This window comes from Aspergillus karnatakaensis (assembly GCF_047715665.1).
Source record: "Aspergillus karnatakaensis strain CBS 102800 unplaced genomic scaffold BJY04scaffold_5, whole genome shotgun sequence".
In the NCBI taxonomy this organism is placed as follows: Eukaryota; Fungi; Ascomycota; class Eurotiomycetes; order Eurotiales; family Aspergillaceae; genus Aspergillus; species Aspergillus karnatakaensis.
The window spans coordinates 459,291-481,926 of record NW_027395717.1 but is presented as its reverse complement, the minus strand read 5'-3'; the positions used below and the strand labels follow the sequence as shown (position 1 = coordinate 481,926).

Here is a 22,636-nt window from a genome sequence, read left to right as displayed (position 1 = left end):
ATAGCCGCCTAAGTGGAGTACCATTACGACCCTATATAAAACATCCAACATCCAACAGACCAAAAAGTCTATTACGCGCCTTGGTCCATCTGTAAACGTTCATGCTCACAATCTATGCGTGCCCTGTGCTCTCTTAGCGAGTGTTTAGCTCGCGCCGTTGGCGGTCCTCGAGCGAATATTGGCTGGGGGCCTGAACTAGGGAGACGGGCTCGGGGTTCTAAAGTTCGGGGTCCTTAGGTTCGGGGTTCTACGGCTCTTTGCGTGCCTTGCGCAGTCGGTTTTTGTGAGTGGTTTGTTTGGTGCGTTTCTTTGGTAAGGTTCGGGTTAATCTGCTAATCTATGGCTCGGCGGTTAGAGGGTGGTGGGATTGGCGGGCGAGGCAGTTTTGGTGAGGTTGGGTACAGAGAGGAGGGGAAGATGTAGCAAGAGAACAAGATACCAGCGGTGAGACAGAGTCAGATCTGGATTATCAGTATAGCAGTGTGAATAGAAAGCAACGATAGATTTACAAAGACAAATAGATATATTCATAGTAGCAGGCATCGACCCAACTCCTCCAACTCCCGATTCCAAGAACCGGCCCCGTGCTAACAATGCATGCTCAAGAAGTACTACACAATGCAAAGAGTCCAACAGAACGCAACTAAAGACAGACTTGCCTCGTAATATGTAGCAAAAACCAGCCAAGGACTCCAGAGCCATTGCGGAGGACTTGTGACTCATATACAGTGAATGAGCAAAGATAGAACCCAGTACCCTCATGTGTTCCGACGAGCTGCCGCTTTCTTCTTCTTTCCTGCGGGGGGAGCAGCAAGCCGAGGCGCCATTCTAAATGTAACCGTCGTTGTAACAACCTGTCGAACGCAGAATGAGCCGCCCTCGGTAGCCGGTGAGTGGAGCTGCTGAAACCGCCATTCGGATGGTGAAGGGCGGTGCTGTGGGTAGAGGTGTGGGTGCGCGCTCAGGGGTGGTGCTGTCACCGGTGTGTATAGATGTCCCTGGGAAGGAGGAAGGCGCGGCCGACGGGCTTGATCTGGGCTTCTGGGACCTTTGATGCAGCGGGTGGAGGGTAGCGGCATTGTCGCGGCATGCTTTAGTGTATTGTTGCCGGTGCTGTTGCTGCGATTGTGACCACGGGAGAATTCTACTGTGCTTGGTTGTGCGGATGTAGGAGATGCGTGGGGTTGGTCGAGCATGTACTTTGAGAAGTTGGCGCGGGAGCTCTTCGGGCTACCGAAGATAGGACTGAAGGTGTTGAGAAAGTCGGTGTATGCTGATGGAGGTGTTATGGCTGTTTCTGCCTCTTCGGTGGGTTTACTGTTCATCTCAACGGACTTTGGAGAGTCGAGGCTTGTGTTAATGCTGTCCCGCAGCTCTGAGGGGAAGGTCATGTTTTTGGGAGTGCGAAGAGGCGGTAGGTATGGCCGTGTAGGAGCCATCTTTTTGATGGAAGGATGGGCTATCGAGATTCTTCTGGCTCTTGATGCCAGAGTAATGATATGAGATGGGTGTGGGGTTTTTAGGTCTCTATAACAGTCAGGCGGGGAAGTTGGTGGAATAAGGTTGTCAGGAGAGTGCAGTACCTCAGAAAGAAGATAGATTAACTTTGATGAGCTGTACCAGACAGTAATAGTACGGTACTATTACCTACAACAAGGAGGTTAGTCGGCCATATCCTCGCTAAAATAGAAATAGCTGTAGCGCCCGATGAACTTACAAAACACACAGCCAGTGTGTGATAGCAAAAGAGCCGGAAACCAACAGATGATCGTGAAAAGGCTTGGTACTTTTGTCTTCGTATGGCTTGCACAGCCTTGTGGAATGAATGGCAGCTCTTCGTAGGATCGTCGTTGAGTCAGGCAAAGTAAGCACTGCACAGTCCAGCTGCTGACAGCTTGAATCGAGATGGTTTGAAGTGAATGGAAAAGGGTGAGCTCGGGATTGGTAAAGGATGTACAGACAAATGGCAATGGACAGACACTGGCAGCGTTATATAACTATCCAGGCTCGAGGGTCAAGAAGTTTGCCGCTGTCAACGATTCTTCACCATCGTTGTCGCGCGCCATCTGAATCAACCCCTCAATTTACCCACAGATCTTAGCTTCTTTCTCTTCCAATAAATCGGTCTGACTAGCTGGACGAACGCGCGCGGCTCTGTCGACCACAAATATTTTCTCTGTTCCTCGCGAGGAATGGGACATGGGCCATAATCTGAAACACGTCCCTGCGGAACTAAGCGTTCAGAAAGGGTCTAGCTTGCAGAAGTTCAGCCGGGATGTTGAAGTCGCCAATCATATAGCTCAATGTGAGTTTGTCTCGCATTGGATGAGGGGCGCTACAGCTCTCAGACACTCGAGCCAGGCGCTTCGCGGACACTGGGACCCTGATCCCCATCGTTGCCCACTTTAGAAGCAACTTCACCGTGCTCTTTCCCGTGCGATTGCAAGGGCCTTGTCATAGGGACAATTTCCTGGCGGTTATCGCTGCCCGTCTTATTGGCTCACAAACACTCTGACCTGCAGTTGACCTGGAGGAACGCCTAACACAAACCAATGAGTGGGGTCTTTGGCGAATCATGATTGCTTGTGGCCTCTCTCTCGCCTTTGGAGAAGCATCCATGCGCATTGCGCGCGTAGCCGGTCTTGGTCCGATTCTCAATTTATCTGGTCTCTCATCCCAAACCTCAAAGAAACCACTCTCAATATCTACCTCACTTCGAGATATCCGTCGCCGACTCTGGCTCAAAAGTTACCACCTTAGGAACCCGGGGAGAACTGAAGCTGGGGAGCCTGAGCCTACGCTCAACACACAGAAAACCCTTCCTCGGAGCGCTCTCGGTCTCTTGGATCGCGAGAGGGGGGTCAGGACGCGCCCGCAATATTAATGCTAAGGATGAGAGCGAATAGAAGATGATTTCCAACGAGGAAGCGTTACTGCGAGTGGGTAGGCTGGGGATTATGACAGAAGTGTTATAGTTTAGCCGCCGTGGGCGTCACCTACTCACCCAATCATACTGATACAGCCGACGGCCTGGGCTTGGCAAAGCATGGCTTCTAAGAATAACTTTAGTAAATTGGGGTAGCAGCGTTGCTTGCCTTAAATTAGTGCCTGCAGCTCGATACTGCTATTTCTAGACCCAGCTTTGCCTGATAACGTCGTGATAACGTCGTGATAACGTGTTGCACTCTCAGTTAGGAACGGGTCAAGTAGTAGCGCTGCTCATGGTATATTATAGCGTCTGTTATAAAGAGCCCTGTTACAATGCGCATGGCTCCCGGAGATTGCGTCTGAAAGGCATGCTTGAGGTCCGAGTTATATCCCCATAACGCAGTACTTCCGAAGTCTTTCGAGTCAGGCGAGCAATGCGACGTCACCATTTCAAAGGCCGTCTCTAGTACGCGCTGGAATGCGACCCCTGCAGCTTCTTAGTACTTTGCTTTTAATATTGAATCCCTGGCGCCTCGCAAACTAATCTGTCTTATTGCCAGCATCGGCGCTTAAAGGACCCTATGTAACACCTTTTCCCAACCTTTCTCAATCAAATTCTCTTCATGCTTTATTCGAACTACAGCAGAATGCCGTTTCTTTACCCTAGAATGCTTTATGATTGTGATAGAGTTCGTGGTCAGGCTATACACTATAAGTAAATCTCAATCTTCAACAAAGTAGGACCCAGATATATATTGGCATTATACTTCCATTCCTGATGTACGATGTATACTAGCGCTCACAAACGCCAATACCTCTAGCTTTTCCAAATTGAGATCTTATATACTAGTAAATCTGCCCTGGATTACCCAAATCTTGACGGCTCACCAAATCACGACATGTTGGGCTTGCCCCCTAGGTAGGTAGAGAACCACGTGGATTCTGAGGGTGTTCCTGAGTCCGCACCTGGACACTCCACAAGCATCCTCGAAGGTCTACCTTATGAACAACCAGCCTTTCCGATTACTTCAATACCATCGACTGGAATGTGAGGCTAGACCCGACAAAACCCTGTGCAGTGTTTGCTTAGTGTGATCCATGTGTCGCCACTAAAGCCACAGCAAGGAATTGATGCAATCCGATAACAGCAGCCTCATAAGGCTGTTGTCGGCTTTTCTGGGAAGCATGTTCTGCCTGATCACGGAAAGAAATGAGACCTGGCATTACATTTCCTAGTCAGTCTTCTAGGGGTATCTGCGCAGGGCCGTGACGAAAAGGAGAATGGAGTCGATCTTCCAAGGCTCAGAGTCTCGTTGCTGAGATAGTGGATCATCCCTTCACACTCTGTGTCTGCATGGAAAGCGGAGGACGACTCCGTGTAAGGACAGAGGGAAACATCTCGACTTGAATTTGACTGCAAGGGGTGGCCCCGGGTAAATCAGGAAGAAGCTGAATACGAAGCTCCGTGTCCGCAAGTGACGACGCATATTCTTTTTCTTGTCCTCTGCCGGTGCATTAATATGCGAAAGATACGTTTGGAAATGATCTGCAAGGCACCGTCTCAGCACCCTGTCCCTTCTTGCCGTCTCGGAACAACAGACATCCTTCGCTTCTATGAAAAGATCGTTGATCGTGCGACGAAGCCTTCGTTTCTTGCTTCTACTAGGAGAGGAAATCTGGATATCTAAACACTTTGTCGTAAGGCTGATGTTTTTTGCTTCCCCGCAATGCCAATGCCCATGAAACAAATCCCGGGGCGCTGCCTCAAAATGGCGCCGGGTTGAATGCTTAGGCTCTCTTGTGCGTCTTGGGTCTGGGCATGACATCTGGCATGTGCCATGCGGGAATCAAGGAGGTAATCAGGCGAAACGTTGGCATTGCCCATAATTTCCTGCAGAATCCGGGGACGGCCTGCAATTGACGGGATTCCACCCCCGCATTCGGAGATCGACGGTGAAGAAAAGCCTTGGGTAATTAATTAATCTATCTCCATCGAAACCCTCAACGCTTCAGATAATGGCGGCGCCCAACCCGCGCCACATTCTGCCACATTCTAATCACCCGGTGCTCTCTTCTGACGTCGCTTGCCTATATTGGCTTCCCTATACTCGAACCGTCAAGGATCCCCCGCCTTCTCCCCCTCCGGAGCAACTCTAGCGGCGTTACACATTTGCCTGCTGTATCAGATGTGCCCCTCTCCGGATTTGTGCATCCTATGGAAGTTCAACCTGGGGGTAATGAATGATGACAAACTCTAGGCTAGCGCTCTCATCCGGGGCCAACTACCGAGTTGTTCCTGCATCGCTGACTCGCTATATGTCAGTCCATATCCATCGAGGACTGAGGAAATACAGAAAGACCTACCCAATGAACCGAACTGAACATAGATACAAAGCTTGACAAGCTGAGCTTGAACGCTCCTACATACTCCTGTTCGCCTTTTAATCACCAGTACTGTCGGCTGATTGATGAACCTGCTCTCCTCACGCATCTCCTTACTCTACGTGATCGACAGAAAACTTCCTCATATTGTACTGCGTCCGACGGATTCTTCTCGGAGCATCCTCCGTAGCCTTCGATTTCATTCAATCTTAGGCCAATGGTAGCCTTCATTCTGGAAACTCCACCTATTCTACTGAAGCTCGATTCTACCCCACAGTCCAACCAACGGGCTCCACGCATTTACAATCTGAGCATGGAGCCATCCCCGACCTCTCCCAACAGTGGTGGCACTCTATTTCCATGAAACATCCAACATTACGGCGCCGCGGTCCGGGGCACCGTTTCCTCAACGGAGGACGCATTGCTGGACCTTGAAACGGACATGAAAGCGCACCAGGGGCTTTGCGATTCTGAGAAATGGGTATAAAGACTGGTATCTTGCCCTCCTCAAGCTCTGATTATCACCTTTGCCGGACAGACAAACACAATAAAACGAAAAGCCTTCAATCTTAGTTAAGATGTATCAACGCGCTCTTCTCTTCTCGGCCCTTGCGTCGCTCGCCCGGGCCCAGCAGGCAGGTACCCAGCAGGAGGAAGTTCACCCACCTTTGACCTGGCAGCGGTGCGAGACTGGTGGCTCCTGTACTGAAGTCGCCGGGTCTGTTGTACTGGATTCCAACTGGCGCTGGACTCACTCCGTCGAGGGGTACACCAACTGCTATACAGGCAACACTGTAAGCATACCGAGCTTTACATCCTTCCGGCTTTATGCTAACCCTGTCTATAGTGGGACTCGACTCTTTGCCCTGATAATGAGTCTTGCGCCCAGAACTGTGCCGTCGATGGCGCCGATTATGAGGGTACTTACGGTATCACCTCTACTGGAGACTCTTTGACTCTCCAGTTTGTCACTGGCTCAAATGTCGGCTCTCGTGTGTACCTCATGGCGGACGACGAGACCTATGAGACCTTTGACCTCATCAACAATGAGTTCACCTTTGATGTCGACGTCTCGAACCTCCCTTGCGGCTTGAACGGCGCTCTCTACTTCACTTCAATGGACGCCGATGGTGGTCTCAGCAGATATGAGGGAAACACTGCCGGCGCTAAGTATGGAACCGGTTACTGTGACTCTCAGTGCCCCCGTGACATCAAGTTCATCAACGGACTGGTAAGATATCTCACAATGGCTTCATTTGACGAAACTTGCTAACATGGACCAGGCAAACGTTGAGGGATGGACTGGTTCCGACAGTGATCCCAACGGCGGAGTTGGTAACCTCGGCACCTGCTGCCCTGAGATGGATATCTGGGAAGCCAACAGCATCTCTACTGCGTACACTCCCCACCCTTGCGATGATATCGAGCAGACTATGTGTGAGGGTGATGCGTGTGGCGGCACCTACTCCGGTGACCGCTATGCGGGCACTTGCGACCCTGATGGCTGTGACTTCAACTCTTACCGCATGGGCAACACTAGCTTCTACGGCCCAGGCGGCATCATTGACACTTCTTCCCCCATGACTGTCGTGACACAATTTATTGCCGAGGGCGGCTCCCTTTCTGAAATCAAGCGCTTCTATGTCCAGAACGGTGAGGTTATCGCCAACTCCGCCTCCAACATCGCCGGTGTCGAAGGCAACTCGATCACTTCCGAATTCTGCACTGCCCAGAAAACTGCCTTCGGTGATGAGGACATCTTTGAACTTCATGGTGGTCTCAGCGGAATGGGCGACGCCCTGTCGTCCATGGTCCTTATCCTCAGTATCTGGGACGACCACTACGCTAGCATGCAGTGGCTTGACAGCTCCTACCCCGAAGACGCTGACCCAAGCGAGCCCGGTATTGCCCGTGGTACTTGCGAAAACGGTGCTGGCGACCCTGAGAACGTCGAGTCCCAGTTCCCTGGCTCTACCGTCACCTTCTCCAACATCAAGTTCGGCCCCATCGGCTCTACCTTTGACTCTGCTGGCACTGCTGCTCGTCGCCACTAAGCGAGCCCAGCAATGAATGTTGTGTGCACTACGAGACTTTCTGAAAACCAATTCGCTTCTCTCAACCGCACAATCTGTATATAGCGGACATAGATCCTCCGGCTAGCCGGTTTGCTCTTTCTTTGTGTCGATATATTTTGGCTCCTCTACCCAAGCGGGGCTTGAAGATTGCTCTTTCCTCACATGACTTTTGTCTTTTGCTTCTACTTCTGCTTTGTATCTAGTTGATTATCAAAAAAAAATCGAGTTACTAAACGCTTTCCTGAGAACAATCTCAATCACAATTTTCTTTTTACTTCGGCTCATAAAATTACCCCCTCCAGACTTATCTTATCGGCACTGTCAGATTAAAACGATAGATAACCGGAAAAACACTCGGCCCATACCCACGAAATAAATCGAAGCTCCCCCAGCTCCTCCTCAGGTCACCCACCCTCGAAACCAACCGTCAACTGGTCAATTCCTCCTCTGATCCGATGTTCGACACAGTCTGCACCCTCCCGCTCTCCGCGGACCTATTCGCGCAGGCAATCCACCCCAACGAACCGGTCATCTCCGTCGGTCTCGCCAGCGGCCACGTCCAAGCATTCCGACTCCCCAGCGAGGAGAGCGGAGAGTCAGACGACGATGGGGAATCTGTTGCCTCGTCGCGAAACGGGAAGGGACACATTGATACTATGTGGCAGACGAGAAGGCACAAGGGCAGCTGTCGGACTGTGACGTTCGGGATTGATGGCGAGACGCTGTATTCTGCGGGGACGGATGGGCTGGTGAAGGCTGCGAAGGTGGAGTCGGGGGTTGTGGTTAATAAGATCTTAATTCCGGCGGCGAAGGATGGGTGAGTTCTTATTACTTTTCGTTGGTGTCGAGGGTCAATTGGTTTGTGTGAAGGAGGTTTACGGAATGGGTGCTGATAAGATTTCATGGTATTAGGTCCATTGATGCGCCGACCGTTGTACATGCGCTTTCTCCTCAGACATTACTCCTTGCTACGGATTCGAGCAAGCTGCATTTATATGACCTCCGCGTGCCGTATTCGAAAGTTACCGCTCGGCCTGAACAGACGCATCGTCCTCATGATGACTACGTTTCCTCGTTGACGCCGCTTCCAGCGTCAGATACTAGTACTTCGGGATTTAGCAAACAATGGGTGACTACGGGTGGTACAACGCTGGCTGTTACGGATCTACGAAGGGGCGTGCTGGTGCGCAGTGAGGATCAGGAAGAAGAGCTCATCAGCTCTACATTTATCAGTGGACTGTCCTCAGGAGGCACCAGCCGCGGTGAAAAGGTTGTTGTTGGTGGCTCCGGTGGTGTTCTGACGCTCTGGGAGAGGGGCGCCTGGGATGACCAGGACGAGCGGATCCACGTTGAGAAAGGCGAGGGTGGCGGGGAGTCTCTTGAGACACTCACTGCTGTTCCTGACGAGCTGGGCAAGGGCAAGATGATTGCCATCGGTCTCGGAAACGGAAAAGTGAAGTTCGTCAAGATGGGTATGAACAAGGTAGTCTCAGAACTTACACACGATGAGACGGAAGGAGTGATTGGCCTCGGTTTCGACGTTGAGGGCCGCATGGTTACTGGTGGTGGTCAAGTGGTCAAAGTCTGGCATGAGGCTGCCGTCTCCGGCGGCTTTTTTGGGGAAAAGCACATGATGGGGGACAGTGATGACAGTGAAGACGATGATTCAGAGAGTGACCGCGAACCTCGACAGAGCGATAAGTCACGGAGGAGAAACAATAAGAAGCAAAAACAAGCGTCAAAAGGCCGCGGGAAGGGCAAGGAGGTCATGGCGTTCAACGATCTGGATTGAGGATTGTTGGTTGAGATACCCATGTAAAACAATATTCATATATTCGCTGTAGAATAAGCTGTCGAAAACAATTCCGCTAGCTTAATGCCGTAATTCCGTCCTTGCGACTGGGGTATATGGGATGAGGGGGATTCCCGACGGAGCTTTTTGATGAAGTATACACCGGATTAAACAGCCCGGACTAAAAGTCTCGAACAGAGCAGCAGAGGCAAGCTTGATTCTCTCGCAAAATAAAAGTCTCTTGTCGCATCTATGCAATGTTCTAGACAACTCCTGAACAACCCCTGCTGCCGGCACTCCCCGGATGCTCATGCGAGAAGGATTTGCCGAAGATTTACACTTCGGCTTCATGACGTTCCAAATTCCTTCCCCCCGCCGGTGGGGTGTGGGGAGATTTTGCACCGATTCCGAATTCGATTAATCATGATGATCAAGCTTGGTCTGCATTCCTATATCAGAGTGTGGATTCCCTCATCTTCTCCTCCTCGCTCCCTTCACCTCGATACCTGATTTACAACCCCTCGAACATAGCTACAATGGACGCCTTCGAGTACAACGCCAACCCCGGCCGCGTCGTCTTTGGCAGCGGCACCCTCCAAAAGCTCCCCGATGAAATCGCCCGCCTAGACAAGAAAGCGCCCTTGATCCTCTCGACGCCGCAGCAGGTTAACCAAGCCGAGAGCGTGAAGGAGGTCCTCAAGGGACAGATCGCTGGTATCTTTACTGAAGCTACCATGCACACCCCCACCGACATCACCGATAAGGCTGTGGAGTATGCGAAGGCGCAAAATGCGGACGTCGTTGTGTCGATTGGTGGCGGCAGCACCATCGGTTTGGGCAAGGCGATTAGTATTCGGACTGGTCTTTACCATATCTGCATCCCCACAACTTATGCCGGGAGTGAGATGACACCAATTCTGGGCGAGACGGCGGACGGGTTGAAGAAGACGCGATCGGACCCGAAGATCCTTCCTGGGACGGTGATCTATGATGTTGATTTGACGATGACTCTGCCGAGTGGGATGAGCGCCACGAGTGGTGTTAATGCGATTGCGCATGCTGGTATGTCTTCCCTTCTGGAGTTTCACTACGTACTAGGCACCTGGAGACTGGAGTGAAGTAGAAGCTAATGTGCTCGGAAACAGTCGAAGCCCTCTACGCCCGCAACACCAACCCCGTCATCAACCTCATGGCCCTAGAAGGCACCCGCGCTCTCGCAACCGCTCTCCCGGATATCATTCAAGACCCCTCCTCCCCCTCCGCGCGCTCCCTAGCCCTCTACGGCGCCTGGCTGTGTGGCACCTGCCTCGGCAGCGTGGGCATGTCTATCCACCACAAGCTCTGCCACACGCTCGGTGGAAGCTTCAACCTCCCGCACGCAGAAACACACACCGCGGTCCTTCCGCACGCGATCTCCTACAATGCGCCGAAGATCCCTGAGGCGATGAAGAAGCTCGCCGAGGTGTTACCGGGAAGTGACGGCGATGCGATCAAGGGGTTGAATGTGCTGCTAGAGAAGCTGGGCGTCAAGAGGGGCGTTAAGGAGTATGGCATGAAGGAGGAGGATATTGATAAGGCGGCGGATATCGCTGTGGGGAATCCTTATTGGAATCCGAGGGAGATTGAGAGGGAGCCGATCCGGGAGTTGATTAGGAGGGTTTGGGCTGGTGAGCCGGCTAGGGCGGATTTGTAGGCGTTTGCTATGGCTTACATAGAGCGATATAAGAAATGGGTATTTTCGGTACCTGTTCGGAATGGTCCTATAATTTTATAGAGCGTGGACTATGATGCTGTAAATTGTTGAATCAGCCCCTCAGTAATTGGCCGCGGGGTTAGGTGGGGAGATTAACATGGATAGATTTGGCCGCCAAAAAAAAAAATCCACTGCATCATCCCACTACGATCTTTAACCCCTCACCCACTAATTTACAGCCGTCGAGCTCCTGTTATATTCTCTTGAAATACATAAAACACAAAATGGCATCCGAACCAGAAGCCGCCCCCGTCCTCTCCACCCCCGACGACCGGATCCTCGAATTAACCGATCCCGTCGTGCCAGAAACATCCCGCAATCTCTCGGAAGAAGAGCTCGCCATTACCTATGATATCGAGCGCACACTGAAAGAGATCCGCCAGGCGCGGTATAAGCGGATTGCTTTGCAATTTCCGGATGAGATGCTCCCGGATGCGCCGAGGGTGTTTCAGCTACTGAGTCGCGGGTTAGAGGCGAAGGAGATCGTGGAGGGGTCTCCTGCCGAGGAAGGAAAGGGAGAAACAAACGGAGTTGAGGAGGGTGTCAACGGATTAGCGCGGGATGTGTCGAATCTGACTGTAGGCGAGGCATATGAGCCGAAGCTGTACATCCTGGCTGATACATCGTATGGGACGTGCTGCGTGGATGAGGTGGCGGCGGAGCATGTCGATGCGGATGTGGTTGTGCATTACGGCCGCTCGTGCCTGTCTCCCACCGCAAGATTGCCGGTGATCTATGTGTTCACGCACAAGGAGTTGGCTCTGGAGCCGCTGGTCAAGGCGTTCAAGGAGACGTATCCGGATTTGAGCACGAAGGTGATTCTTGCGGCGGACGTGACTTACTCTGATCATGTTACGGAGGTCTACGCGCGGCTAACGGAGGAGGGTTATACGGACCTCTTTGCTACGGAGTTGGTGCATGATCCATCGTCTGTTATTCCTAACCGTACTGTGCCGGTTTCGGTGAAGGAGGCTCCAGAGTCGCTCGTGGATTGGCAGCTCTTCCATATTTCCGAGCCTCCGACGGCCCTTCTTTTGACGCTTGCATCTCGCGTGGCGGCAATCCACATTTATCCTACGGACGGCCCGACTGGAGTTGATGTTAAGCCTCTGCCCGCTTCTACTTCTGCGGTTTTGCGACGCCGTTACGCGATTCTGACCCGGTTGAGTACCGTGCCTATATTTGGGATCTTGGTGAATACGCTGAGTGTCAAAAACTACCTTCATATCGTGGAACATGTCCGAGACAAGATCGCAGAAGCAGGAAAGAAGAGCTACATGTTCGTTGTCGGTAAGCTGAACGCAGCCAAGGTAGCCAACTTTAGTGAGATTGGCGGCTGGGTTGTCATTGGCTGCTGGGAGAGTTCACTGGTCGACAGCAAGGACTTCTGGAAGCCCGTAATCACTCCGTTTGAGCTAGAGTTTGCTCTCAAGGGCGACGAGGAGCGGGTCTGGACAGGGGCCTGGCAGAGCGATTTCCAGAGCGTCCTTGACCAGCCACCTGCAGGCGAGGAGTCGACAAACGACGCAGCCGCACCCGACAACGAAAACGACGACGAGGATGAGATGTCTGAACCCGAGTCTGCACCACCTGAGTTCGACCTCCGAACGGGCCGCTACGTTTCCCACACGCGCCCGATGCGGGAATCCGCACCCCGCGTATCCGCGCAGGGCAGCTCGAAGGATACCAATGGAGCCATCGCCGCGGCCAATGGGCCCTCTGCTGCGCGGGCACTCGCAAGACGAGCAAAGGGGGATCTTGCTATGATCGGCGGCTCGTACTCTCCAGGGGCGGAGTTTCTGCGATCACAGCGGACGTGGACGGGTTTGGGAAGTGATTTCGATAGCGCGGCGAACAGTGTTCAATATGATGGCGAAGGGGTGGATGATAGCACGCTGGTTGTCGAAGGACGCAAGGGTATTGCAAGGGGATACACTGTGGGGGAATCGGTAGATAGGCATTAAGAGCCCCTTTGAGGTATTAATCGCATGCCCGAGTGATGGGTTGTCAGGCTTTGGCCCAATTCTTTATCTCAGTTGGTGCTTAGAAGAACCATTTGGGATGCATAACACCTAGAATTACTATCCAATAGTTAGAACCAATAGAAAACTTTAGTTACTCGATCTATTGTTGTCACATATTGCACGATGTAAAGGGTTGAGATAGAGGAGAGCAAGAGAACTCAGTCAACTTGTCAAGGCGACCTATCACATGATGGGCGCTGGGCGTTGTCCGATTTTGTGCCTCATCACTGCTTTCTGAGTTGTCAACGATCCCCCTCAGTTATTGCATCACTGTCAGGCTTGGGGCTGACTTTCCCATCGTGCTCTCCCTTTGATGGCTTTTTCGTGCCAGGTTCCCGGGTCCTAGGTCTTACTCCTCCCTGCGCGCGCTCCCTTTCTCAGCAGCCTTATGATGCGCCGTGACTCCCGCATCCTCCGCTGTGTTCGCGATCTCGCGTCAGCCTGAGATACCTGCGAGAGAAAAGAAAGCAATAAACATTCCGAAAGCAAGAAAAAACGAAGTTGTCGTTGCCATGTCGCTCATTCAAGAGCCTTTCCCGCCTGGTGCGGAGAACCGGAAGATAGAGGAGACGGTGGAGGAGATTGACACAGACGACCAGACCACAGGAACTGAACTGGAAGACTCGTGCCTTGACCCGACAGAACGCCCTTTGTCAATCTTTGAACGAGTTATCACCACCCACGCTCCAATCCTCGAATCCCTCCTCCTGCAGACGCCGACCGATGCCATCCTTAAACTCTCTCATACATCCCGTTACCTACGAGACTTCCTCCGCGCCTACCCGACAGCATGGAAATACCTTTCTTTTCGCCTCCTCTACACTTCAGGGACGCCGTCGCTACTACGTGTGTTCCTCCCGGAAACGTCAGATCCCCGGATACCGCGACAGTCGAGACCGTACGCCCTTGATCAGCTGTTAATGAACGTGGTGGTGCCGTTTAGCCCGTGTTTGAAGAGCCTGGAGTTGGATAACACGGCTGTTTCTGGACAAATATTGATTTCCACAGTATTACACCCGCGACGGGAAACACTGGAACATCTCTCCGTCCGCGGGTGCAAGAATGTCTCGTTGAAGTACCACATTATTCCGTACCTGATGATGTTCGGGCTGCAGTACGATGTTAGCCTGGAGAGGAATATTGGCAGCTCACTGTCTACAAAACACCTTGCTCTCAAGAGCCTCTACACCTATCGATGCCGGCATCATCGACGACGACCTTATCTCTCTTCTTCACTAACGCGGAAGGATTCGGACTCTGAACCGACACATGAGTTGGTCAACCTGTGCCACAAACTTGGTATCTGGACAGATACGGCGTGGTGCTCGACCCCGGCTGGAAGGTGTTTCCGCAGGAGAGGCTATGTCGCCATGCGTGCTCCGCAGGGTTCACCAGAAGTATGGGTGGTATTTGACCGACTCTGGCGATCTAAAAACTGGATTGGACCTGTCGAGCCTGGTAGTAGCCGTCCTGCTCAAAAAGATGGCAAGTTGTGGGAGCATGATGAGACTGGATGTTTTGGTGAAGCTCTAGGTACTGGAGAAAAGCGAGAAGTTGGCGAAGGGAAGATGATCTCAACACATTTGCGGCAAAGCCACCGACGCTTTGTTGAGAATATCCGCTGTGATAACTGCTGCGAGCAGATCTCAGAGAGGTGCGAACAGTGCAGTATCTTGATGCATTGTGTTGGATGTCGAAAGACGCTATGTGCTAGCTGTGCTTACGACCGACCCTATCTTCACTCACAACCGCCTAAGTCATCGTCAGCAACCCCTGCCCCCACCGCTCCTTTCTGGTGGGCTCCTGGTGCTATTAGCTCCCCGTGCTTGATGTATGATCCCGCTGAAGACGCGCAAAATGATGCGGCTGCGCAGCCAAACACGCCTGTTTCCTACCCCGGTTTGAAATTCCACTGGTGCTGCACTGAGCCCATCTTCTCTGGTGGTGGTGGCATAAGCATTGGAACCCCCAACCGTGATGTTGATCAGGTCCGTGCGGCTCCTCTACCCCGTGGCCAAGGATGGGAAGAGATGGAATCATCACAGGAGTGGAGCAAATCATTCCCCAAGTATGCGTATGGCGATCCACGCAAACCCGACTATACCCTCGAAGCCGGACACATTGCCATGATGAGATGGCTTCTCGGACCTCCGGATAGGCAGACCTCCAGCTGTCCTCGAAATCTTTGCACCGAGTGTTATGACGCGCCACAGTGGAAGGTGCATTGTAAGAGTTGCTCCAAACCGTTGTGCATTGAACATGACCTGCGAGGACTCCGTTTGCGGATCTGCGGGTACCGTGACCTAACTCTAGAGAAATTGGCTATTCAAAACCGGACCGATCCTGTAGCGGCAGGCTCCTCGGCGACCCAGGCAGAGGCGACTCAAGCAGAAGCATCACCAGCCTTAGCACATCAGACCGCCGTATACGCTGGCTTCGACCTTCCATACCGACCCCAGCGAACTGTCGATTCTACCACAAGTAGTTTCACCGAGGATCACGCTCCCGAAATCGATCCTCAGCTCGCCAACCATACTACCTTAACCCGATCAATCCATCGCCGCTCACGCAGCATATCAGCATCAGGTTCTAATCGATCCCGATCATCCTCCCCGTCTATCATATCCGATTCCCCCCTTGAACACCACGCTGGAAAATGGCAGGGCTGCCAGTCCTTCTTCTGCCCACAGTATCGTCCGATTGGTGATCAGCGCCAGCGCTGCGCCAGTATCCTCCGCGAATGCTCTAGCTGCTCGGTATATGTCTGCCAGGATTGCGTTACCGCGCATCCACCATGTAAATGCTCTTACTGCGAAACAAACTACCATTGCCCCAACTGTGCAAAACTCCGTGACCGAGACGGCACCTGCCGCCGAGCAGAAGAGGAGAAAGCCCAACGGGAACAGAAACTGAAACGTGACATGCAAGCGTTGGAGAGGATTCTCGAAACGAAGCTCGCCAACGAAGTTGCCGAATACGCCGGACAGTTCTTCGACACAGTTGATCCCTCCAGCTCAGTGGGTGTCGAGAATCGTAATTCGGGCCCTAGCACCGAGGAAGAAACAATAGAAGATCTCATTGACGAGGTCGCGCAGTCTCACGCTCACCCCTCTACGTCTTCCCCGCATCAGGTCGACGTGCATGAGAGCCTGCAGCTTCTGCTCATCCAAACCTTGCTCGGCGCGAACGAGTAATATTTGCAGTACACCCCACACTGTGTACCTGCTTTCATCAGCGTCAAATAGCTTGCTCTTCACATCTCAAGATACCAGGCGTCGGTCGGTTTATTTCAACTCTTTCTTTCAGCAACGGTGCAGGGAGCAACTTTCGGTATGCATGGATAAGGCTATGGGATGGGGAAATGGGGTAACTGGACAGTGATATGGCATTATTATATTTGCGATCTTGTGTTTGAGTCATCAGGCTGGTCTTTATTTCATGCGGCATCTACTGGCGTATTCCCCTATCTCGTTGCCTTTTTTCGTTGAGAATAGTTTTCTCTACATTGTTTTCATGTCTGAGTAGCTCTAGCTAGGTAAAATAATCGAGATGCGAATATATATTTTACTCATTTTCAGATTGTTGACCTCCAATAACTTTAAGTGTTTCAACATGTAGACTATAGATTGATAATGTTAGGATAGATAGAGCACTAGAAGCTTCGGAAACCGCCGCCCCACCTCCGCATCCCAGCGCCGCAAGCTCTCCCTCCAACCGCCAAATCTTCAACTTTAACCTCGACTTCTCCCTCACTCCTTTCCTTCTCGCCTCCTCTCTCCAGATACTATCCCTACCCTAATAACTGATTTCCCCAACATGTCCTCCAACCAAGAAGAAGACCCCTCCCCCGCGGCGGTCGCGGCCCGCGAAATCGAAGAAAAACAACGCAAGGCCGCCGAAGAAGCCGAGCAAGCAACCCTCCCCTACAAATGGACACAGACGATCAGCGACCTGGACGTTACGATTCCCGTGGCTGGAAACATTCGCGGCAGGGATCTTGATGTTGTGATCACAAAGACGAGCATTAAGGCTGCGATAAAGGGTGGGGAGGTTTTCATTCAGGTATCCTACCTATCTACGCCCCTCCACACCGTGGGACTTCACTCTACGGAGATCCTTTGAAATCTACGAAGTGGCTTGCTAACTATTACTGTGCTCAGGGCGACTTCCCTCATCCGATCAAACCCTCTGAATCCTCATGGACACTGGAATCAACCTCGAAGCCACCGGGCAAGGAAATCGTGATTCACGTTGATAAGCTGAACCAGGTGGAATGGTGGCCTCATGTTGTGACAACGGCGCCGAAAGTCGATGTTAGCAAGATCACGCCGGAGAACTCGAAGCTGAGTGATTTGGATGGTGAGACGAGGGCGATGGTTGAGAAGATGATGTATGATCAGAGGCAGAAGGAGATGGGTGGGCCGACGAGCGATGAGCAGAAGAAGATGGATATCCTGAAGAAGTTCCAGGCGGAGCACCCTGGTATGTTTTCTCTCTCTTTCTCTTTCTACGCGGGTTGAAGGGGTTCGGTGGGCTAACTAGTTATAGAGATGGACTTTTCGAATGCGAAGATTGGTTAGTGGGGTGTGATGGGTTTAATGAAGTTCATGATTTACTCAAGCCTTTCAAGTTTCAAGAGAAAAGTTTTGTTCGTCCTGTAAAGGTTGAGGGTTGGCGTTCTGTAGATACGAGGCTGTAGATCGAGCCAAGTGTGGTAAGGCTGAATGCGGGACCGCCATTTCATCGAGTCTGCCTAGATGCAACTCCAACTTTCTAGGCAAGACATCACGATGCCTCCTTCACTTCTTCTCATTCTTCCTGCAATAAACAGCCCAGGGTAAGCCGCCATGGAAGGCCCAAAGAAGGGCCAGAACGTCCCGTTTCGCGTCAAATTACCCCCCAAAGCCGACGAGCCACGCGCCTACCACGCACGCCGACCCCACCGCAAGTCTCGCGAGGGCTGCGCCAAATGCAAACAGCGTCGAGTCAAGGTACGCGCATAATATCCAGAGTGTCGTATGGTCCCAGCGCGGCGAAATGCTTATAATGGATGGTAGTGTGACGAGACGCGTCCCCGCTGCCAGAAGTGCGAGAAGCTAGGCCTCGAGTGCATATACGAGGCTATTCTCCCACCTGGTCTCGGCAAACTGAAAGGAAGAAGCAACAATGCTGCTGTTACGCGGTTTATCAAGCAAATTCCCTCTATTGCGCCTGATGCGACAGCAAACACTCTGGCCGTCCATGCGATTACGACGCAAATCAATGAGCTGCTCCAGCTAAAGCAGGGGAAGTTCGGAGAGTGCTTGAGTAACCTGGATACGTTGAGGCACTTTCAGGACACAATCACGCCGACAATCATCAGCAAGTCAGGGAGGGATGTCATGCGGGGAAAGATGATAAGGTTGGCGTTGCAGGTACCCACCCATAGCCATACGTATCGCAGGGTGATGTGAGCCGCAAGGCTAACTGCAGTGGCACATTGAAGTCTCCATACCTAATGCATAGCATAATCGCGGTCGCGATTGCGCACCTTCGCCAGACACTGCCAGAAACAGACACAAGTCTCGGCAAGTACACCGTCCTCGAAACACATCACTGGCAACGTGCAATCCGCGAATACTCGACAGAACTCCAGTCTCCTATCACTATCGAGGGCATGGACCCAATGTTTTCCGCCTGCCTTCTTATGACTGTGAACTCTTTCGCCATGGACTCGTATAACCCACACCAGTCCTTCGTCTTCTCGCCGAAGCCCGCCGAGTCTCTGAATTGGTTATTTGTTCAGTCTGGGTTGAGTCACCTATTAGGCAGGACAAAACAATGGCTGCGGAAGAGCATGTGGTTCGAGATGTTCATGGACTCCCGGAGCGAACTATTCGAGGATGAACGCAATGGAAAGGAAGGGCTTCATCCTGAGCTTGCCGAACTTTGCGGAATAACAGAGTTCTCAACCGTAGAGAACACCCCCTATATGTGGCCATTACGGATGCTGACGCCAATGCTGTCACTGAGGCCTTCTGTTGAGACATTTCCCCAAATAACAACATTCATGGGTCGACTGTTCCCGAACTATTACGAGCGATTGATTGCGAAGGATCCACCTGCGCTTATGATTTTAGCCTGGTGGCTGGCAATCATGCTCAGTATTGATTTGTGGTGGGTGAACGCCCGCGCGAGGTCGGAGTGTGCTGCGATATGCATGTACTTGGAAGACAGCCTTGATCCACTGGTTCTGCGGCTCCTGGAGTTTCCTGCACAGGCCTGTGGTTATTTACTTCAACATGTTCAGCGTAACTTGGCGAGCCTGGAGCTCTCACCCTACACCATCTTGCCAGATTCTTTGGATCTTCAAAGCCCCTACCATACCGTCAGTACTCAGCATGAAAGTCCAGACTCGCAAACCGCTCCTTCGTGAACTCTCATCGTGCCGCATGTTGCTTCAGATCCCATGGCACATGATTATTGAGCCGCTTCTTTCGTTAGACGACGCTGGCGATTCGTGAAATGGATTTCTTGCTTTGCCCAGTCGGGTCACAGTTCTATTATCCGTGCAGTAATTCTTCGATACTATCAACTCATTGCTTCGGAGGATAAACAGCTGACCCGCCCATTGGTAACAAGACTCTCTCGGTTCATTCATGTTATAGAGACTGTGTCCGATGCATTCAGATTTTGAATTGCCTCGGAGAAACCAACCCAAGGCATCTAAATGACTCCTTCTAGCCTGCTATGAGCTACAAGGGCTTGAAGCTCCGGGCGTTGCGCGTAGAAGTCGCAGCGCGCCACCTGCCTGCTGAACAGTTGCAGATTCGGAAGTTGCAATCAGCAGCAACAAGTCCAGGACGGGGTCTTTGCATCCGACCTCTACTCTCTCTGCTAATCCCAAAGAAGACCCTTGCAAATTTAGAGATTACTGGTCATTTTTATCATTCATTTTTTATCTATCTTGGCTTCTTGATCTACACAAAACTCTTGACTGCAAGCCTCCGAACCTTCCTAGCCATGGCGCAAAGAAACTCGGCAATTTGGGACCAAGCAAGTATCCCGAAGAGGACCTTACAACAAATTGAAACGATGTTACCCGCACTGTATCAGGCAGTTATGGACCAAGAGCAAGCGACAGTCCATGATATGCTGTTTAGTCGCAAATTCCCGATCGACCGAGCAATACTCCGTTGTGCTGCAGTCTATTCCTACCACAAGCCTATATTCGAGCACGTTGCGCTATGCCTAGCTGAGCGCCGGTCCCACCTCCTATCGCTAGCTCGGCGATATTTACTGGGTGAGCAGTTGCGAACTATGGGTGTGAAGCCCCAACAGCGACTCCTGGACACGCAGTCAGGACCGGTGTCGTGTGCGCTATTGAAATCCGGTCACCTTGATCATGACAGTGTGAGATATTTTATTCCTGATCGTGCTTGGGCTTCCAACTTTACATCTATCTACTGTTTGGTTGGCTGTAACCAAGAGGCAGCAGATATCCTACATAATCTCGGATTTAGAAATGTTGACGAGCGCGACCGACTGATGTACTCACCACTTGCAGCAATGAGTCTACCCCTTTCCGGAAACCATGGCCAAGATCTTTCAGTTGAATACCCTAAATCTGTTTTTGCTTACCTTAGAATGTGCGAGTGGTTCTGCTTTAAAGGAGCTTCACGATTTGGCGTGACCGGACTGACCCATACGACACCTCTGCATCGAATCGCCAACCACATCGGGAATTGCCTTTCCCACTTACTACACACACAATTCCACCTGCTGCAGGACGAAGACAATCCAGATTTCTGGCACCAATTTGGGCGGTTTTGGTTCAATACTCTTGCACCGCTTGTTGATAGAGAGCTTATCGCCAGACTTATGAGGGATTGGAACACTTGCACAATATACAGCTGCCCGTGCTTCCTTGGCGGATGTCGTGCGATAAATCTCCTGATCAACGCGACCATCCATGGGCTACACTCTCCACGAGTAATAAGCTGCATGATCTCCCGCCTTGTAGGAAAGTCACGCAGTCAGCACCTGGCTGCCGTTGTGTTCCGTGCTTGCTGCTTCGCCTGCCTTGGCCTCCCGCATAGTTGCCAGCCCCCGCCAGGGCGGCGCAGGATGATGGAATCCGAAGACAGCGCTACACAGCAATTCCTTGATGATCTCGTTGTCGGATTTAGTACCAAATTCACGGAACTAAAATTGCTACTAAGTGAGTTTCTTTTGAACCAGTGGGCACCGGAAATGCATCGGATTCAAACTCGACAAATGAAACCTTGTCCTGGTCTACCTACGTTGTTGAATTAATCCTTAGATAGTTCAATTCGGTTAGATACCATACTAGTACTAGGACAGTCCTGCTTCTATGACAAAGATTCCTTTATAGAATGATATACTGGCAGTTGATCACACCAGAGTCGGTGTGTGCTTGTAGTAATATGGTAATGATAGGCAGCGCTATCATATCCTGCATATACACTCTTCTAACAAACATCCTCGACTTCAACCTTCTTGCCGTCATGTTCACCAAGATCAAGCTTGAGTGTCCGCCCGAACAACTCAAGTAGCATCTCAAAGCACACTTTGCTGATAGCCGGGTCATACCGTCCCTTGCTGAGCTCATCGCGGATGAAGGCGTCTAGCGTTTGTAATTAGCACTGCCTTCCACTTGCACGCTCCTTTCATCAAGTAAGGGCAGGATAGGTGAGCAAAACTTACGCTGAGCCCACGCAACCTCATAAAAGCTAAACAGCACACCCTTATCATGCAGCGTCTTGCGAATCAAATCCCGTCCCTCAGGAGGAACATGCGTGTCACTTTTCCCAAAAATCTACACACCACACAGAACCACATTAGCCACTCATTCTCTTATCCTTTCAACTCCCACAATCTCAAAACAAAACCTACCATAGTCACCTCTCCCTTAATATCCCCCACCCTCTCCAAACTATCATCCTTCTTCCCCTTCCCAAGCGTAGAAGAATGGATATCTGTCGCGAAATAACAAACCGCCGCCTGCACTCTCTTGTCAAACGCACACCTAAACGCCAGATGTCCACCAAGACACATCCCCGTCGCCCCAATGCGGCCGGTACATGTCGGGAGAGAAAGCAGGTAGTCGATTGAGAGTGTGGCATCCTCGTCGTACGCGGACACTTTCTTCGTGATCTTCCACTCGTTGCCCTTGTCTGTGTCTTCGGCGTTGTAGGAGAGGGCTTCTGGTCCGGTGAACTCGTGGTAGCTGCTGGGGGCCGCGACTATGTAGCCTTGTCCGGCGATTTGGCGGGCAAAGCGCGCGACGGGGCCGGTTACTACAGCGGTTTTGGTTAGCTGTGCTGTATGATTTCGGTCTTGGTGGGACGGTTGGAAAGGGAAGAGGATGTACCTTGGTAGATTTCACTGAACACGACGACACCGGGGAATCGAGCATTCGGGTAGCCCGGGATGGTGGGGTGGAAGAGATATATCCCTATAGTTTGTGAGTGATATGTAGTAGTATTGTGGGTGTGGAGGCGCACGCATTGAGCCATTGCCGTCCGCGGTCGTGGCAACATCATGGTGGGATTCCTTGATCAACATCTTGAAAGCTGTGTCTTGACAAAAAGCAGTGAGTTGTATAGCTTCGAAGCTCAGATGTTGACTGCGGGGGATTGACTGATAAGATAGTTACGATAGCATCACGTGATATCAAACT

At 51.6% G+C, this 22,636-nt stretch overlaps 10 protein-coding genes across 10 annotated transcripts; 8 read left to right on the top strand and 2 right to left on the bottom strand.

The window, feature by feature from the left end:
• Positions 1 to 262: 262 nt before the first annotated feature.
• Positions 263 to 1,916, bottom strand: BJY04DRAFT_179418 (uncharacterized protein). The gene is made up of 4 exons (XM_073709902.1): positions 1,718 to 1,916; positions 1,584 to 1,647; positions 510 to 1,527; positions 263 to 461 (listed from the first exon to the last, which is right to left on the bottom strand). Exon 3 carries the CDS (start codon positions 1,437 to 1,439, stop codon positions 759 to 761), a length of 681 nt encoding a protein of 226 aa, XP_073575709.1. The 5' UTR covers positions 1,440 to 1,527; positions 1,584 to 1,647; positions 1,718 to 1,916; the 3' UTR covers positions 263 to 461; positions 510 to 758.
• A 3,972-nt stretch (positions 1,917 to 5,888) lies between these two features.
• Positions 5,889 to 7,432, top strand: BJY04DRAFT_230141 (glycoside hydrolase family 7 protein; the record flags this gene model as incomplete). Its single annotated transcript, XM_073719223.1, has 3 exons — positions 5,889 to 6,104; positions 6,158 to 6,541; positions 6,594 to 7,432. The coding sequence occupies 3 exons, from the start codon at positions 5,889 to 5,891 to the stop codon at positions 7,362 to 7,364; spliced, it is 1,371 nt and encodes a 456-aa protein (XP_073575708.1). The 3' UTR covers positions 7,365 to 7,432.
• Positions 7,433 to 7,800: 368 nt separating this feature from the next.
• Positions 7,801 to 9,354, top strand: BJY04DRAFT_119218 (WD repeat-containing protein jip5). Its single transcript, XM_073708302.1, has 2 exons — positions 7,801 to 8,202; positions 8,298 to 9,354. Exons 1-2 carry the CDS (start codon positions 7,841 to 7,843, stop codon positions 9,175 to 9,177), a joined length of 1,242 nt encoding a protein of 413 aa, XP_073575707.1. The 5' UTR covers positions 7,801 to 7,840; the 3' UTR covers positions 9,178 to 9,354.
• A 359-nt stretch (positions 9,355 to 9,713) lies between these two features.
• Positions 9,714 to 12,894, top strand: BJY04DRAFT_205166 (uncharacterized protein; the record flags this gene model as incomplete). Its single annotated transcript, XM_073713564.1, has 3 exons — positions 9,714 to 10,239; positions 10,323 to 10,844; positions 11,171 to 12,894. The coding sequence occupies 3 exons, from the start codon at positions 9,714 to 9,716 to the stop codon at positions 12,892 to 12,894; spliced, it is 2,772 nt and encodes a 923-aa protein (XP_073575706.1).
• Positions 12,895 to 13,206: 312 nt separating this feature from the next.
• Positions 13,207 to 16,533, top strand: BJY04DRAFT_179411 (uncharacterized protein). Its single transcript, XM_073709901.1, has one exon. The coding sequence runs from the start codon at positions 13,467 to 13,469 to the stop codon at positions 16,146 to 16,148; it is 2,682 nt and encodes an 893-aa protein (XP_073575705.1). The 5' UTR covers positions 13,207 to 13,466; the 3' UTR covers positions 16,149 to 16,533.
• Positions 16,534 to 16,670: 137 nt separating this feature from the next.
• Positions 16,671 to 18,142, top strand: BJY04DRAFT_179407 (NudC domain-containing protein). Its single transcript, XM_073709900.1, has 4 exons — positions 16,671 to 17,016; positions 17,115 to 17,436; positions 17,503 to 17,945; positions 18,012 to 18,142. The coding sequence occupies exons 1-3, from the start codon at positions 16,771 to 16,773 to the stop codon at positions 17,532 to 17,534; spliced, it is 600 nt and encodes a 199-aa protein (XP_073575704.1). The 5' UTR covers positions 16,671 to 16,770; the 3' UTR covers positions 17,535 to 17,945; positions 18,012 to 18,142.
• Positions 17,802 to 19,369, top strand: BJY04DRAFT_214086 (Zn(II)2Cys6 transcription factor domain-containing protein; the record flags this gene model as incomplete). Its single annotated transcript, XM_073715111.1, has 3 exons — positions 17,802 to 17,945; positions 18,012 to 18,368; positions 18,440 to 19,369. The coding sequence occupies 3 exons, from the start codon at positions 17,802 to 17,804 to the stop codon at positions 19,367 to 19,369; spliced, it is 1,431 nt and encodes a 476-aa protein (XP_073575703.1).
• A 226-nt stretch (positions 19,370 to 19,595) lies between these two features.
• BJY04DRAFT_179405 (uncharacterized protein) lies at positions 19,596 to 20,811 on the top strand. The gene is made up of 2 exons (XM_073709899.1): positions 19,596 to 20,436; positions 20,492 to 20,811. The coding sequence occupies exons 1-2, from the start codon at positions 19,684 to 19,686 to the stop codon at positions 20,504 to 20,506; spliced, it is 768 nt and encodes a 255-aa protein (XP_073575702.1). The 5' UTR covers positions 19,596 to 19,683; the 3' UTR covers positions 20,507 to 20,811.
• BJY04DRAFT_179404 (uncharacterized protein) lies at positions 20,812 to 21,290 on the top strand (the record flags this gene model as incomplete). The annotated part of the gene is made up of 1 exon (XM_073709898.1): positions 20,812 to 21,290. A coding segment is annotated over one exon (430 nt), but the record flags the coding sequence as incomplete, so codon positions are not given.
• On the bottom strand, positions 21,291 to 22,567 carry BJY04DRAFT_179402 (dienelactone hydrolase family protein). Its single transcript, XM_073709897.1, has 5 exons — positions 22,461 to 22,567; positions 22,328 to 22,411; positions 21,850 to 22,253; positions 21,661 to 21,772; positions 21,291 to 21,580 (listed from the first exon to the last, which is right to left on the bottom strand). Exons 1-5 carry the CDS (start codon positions 22,519 to 22,521, stop codon positions 21,426 to 21,428), a joined length of 816 nt encoding a protein of 271 aa, XP_073575700.1. The 5' UTR covers positions 22,522 to 22,567; the 3' UTR covers positions 21,291 to 21,425.
• Between the last annotated feature and the right edge of the window lie 69 nt (positions 22,568 to 22,636).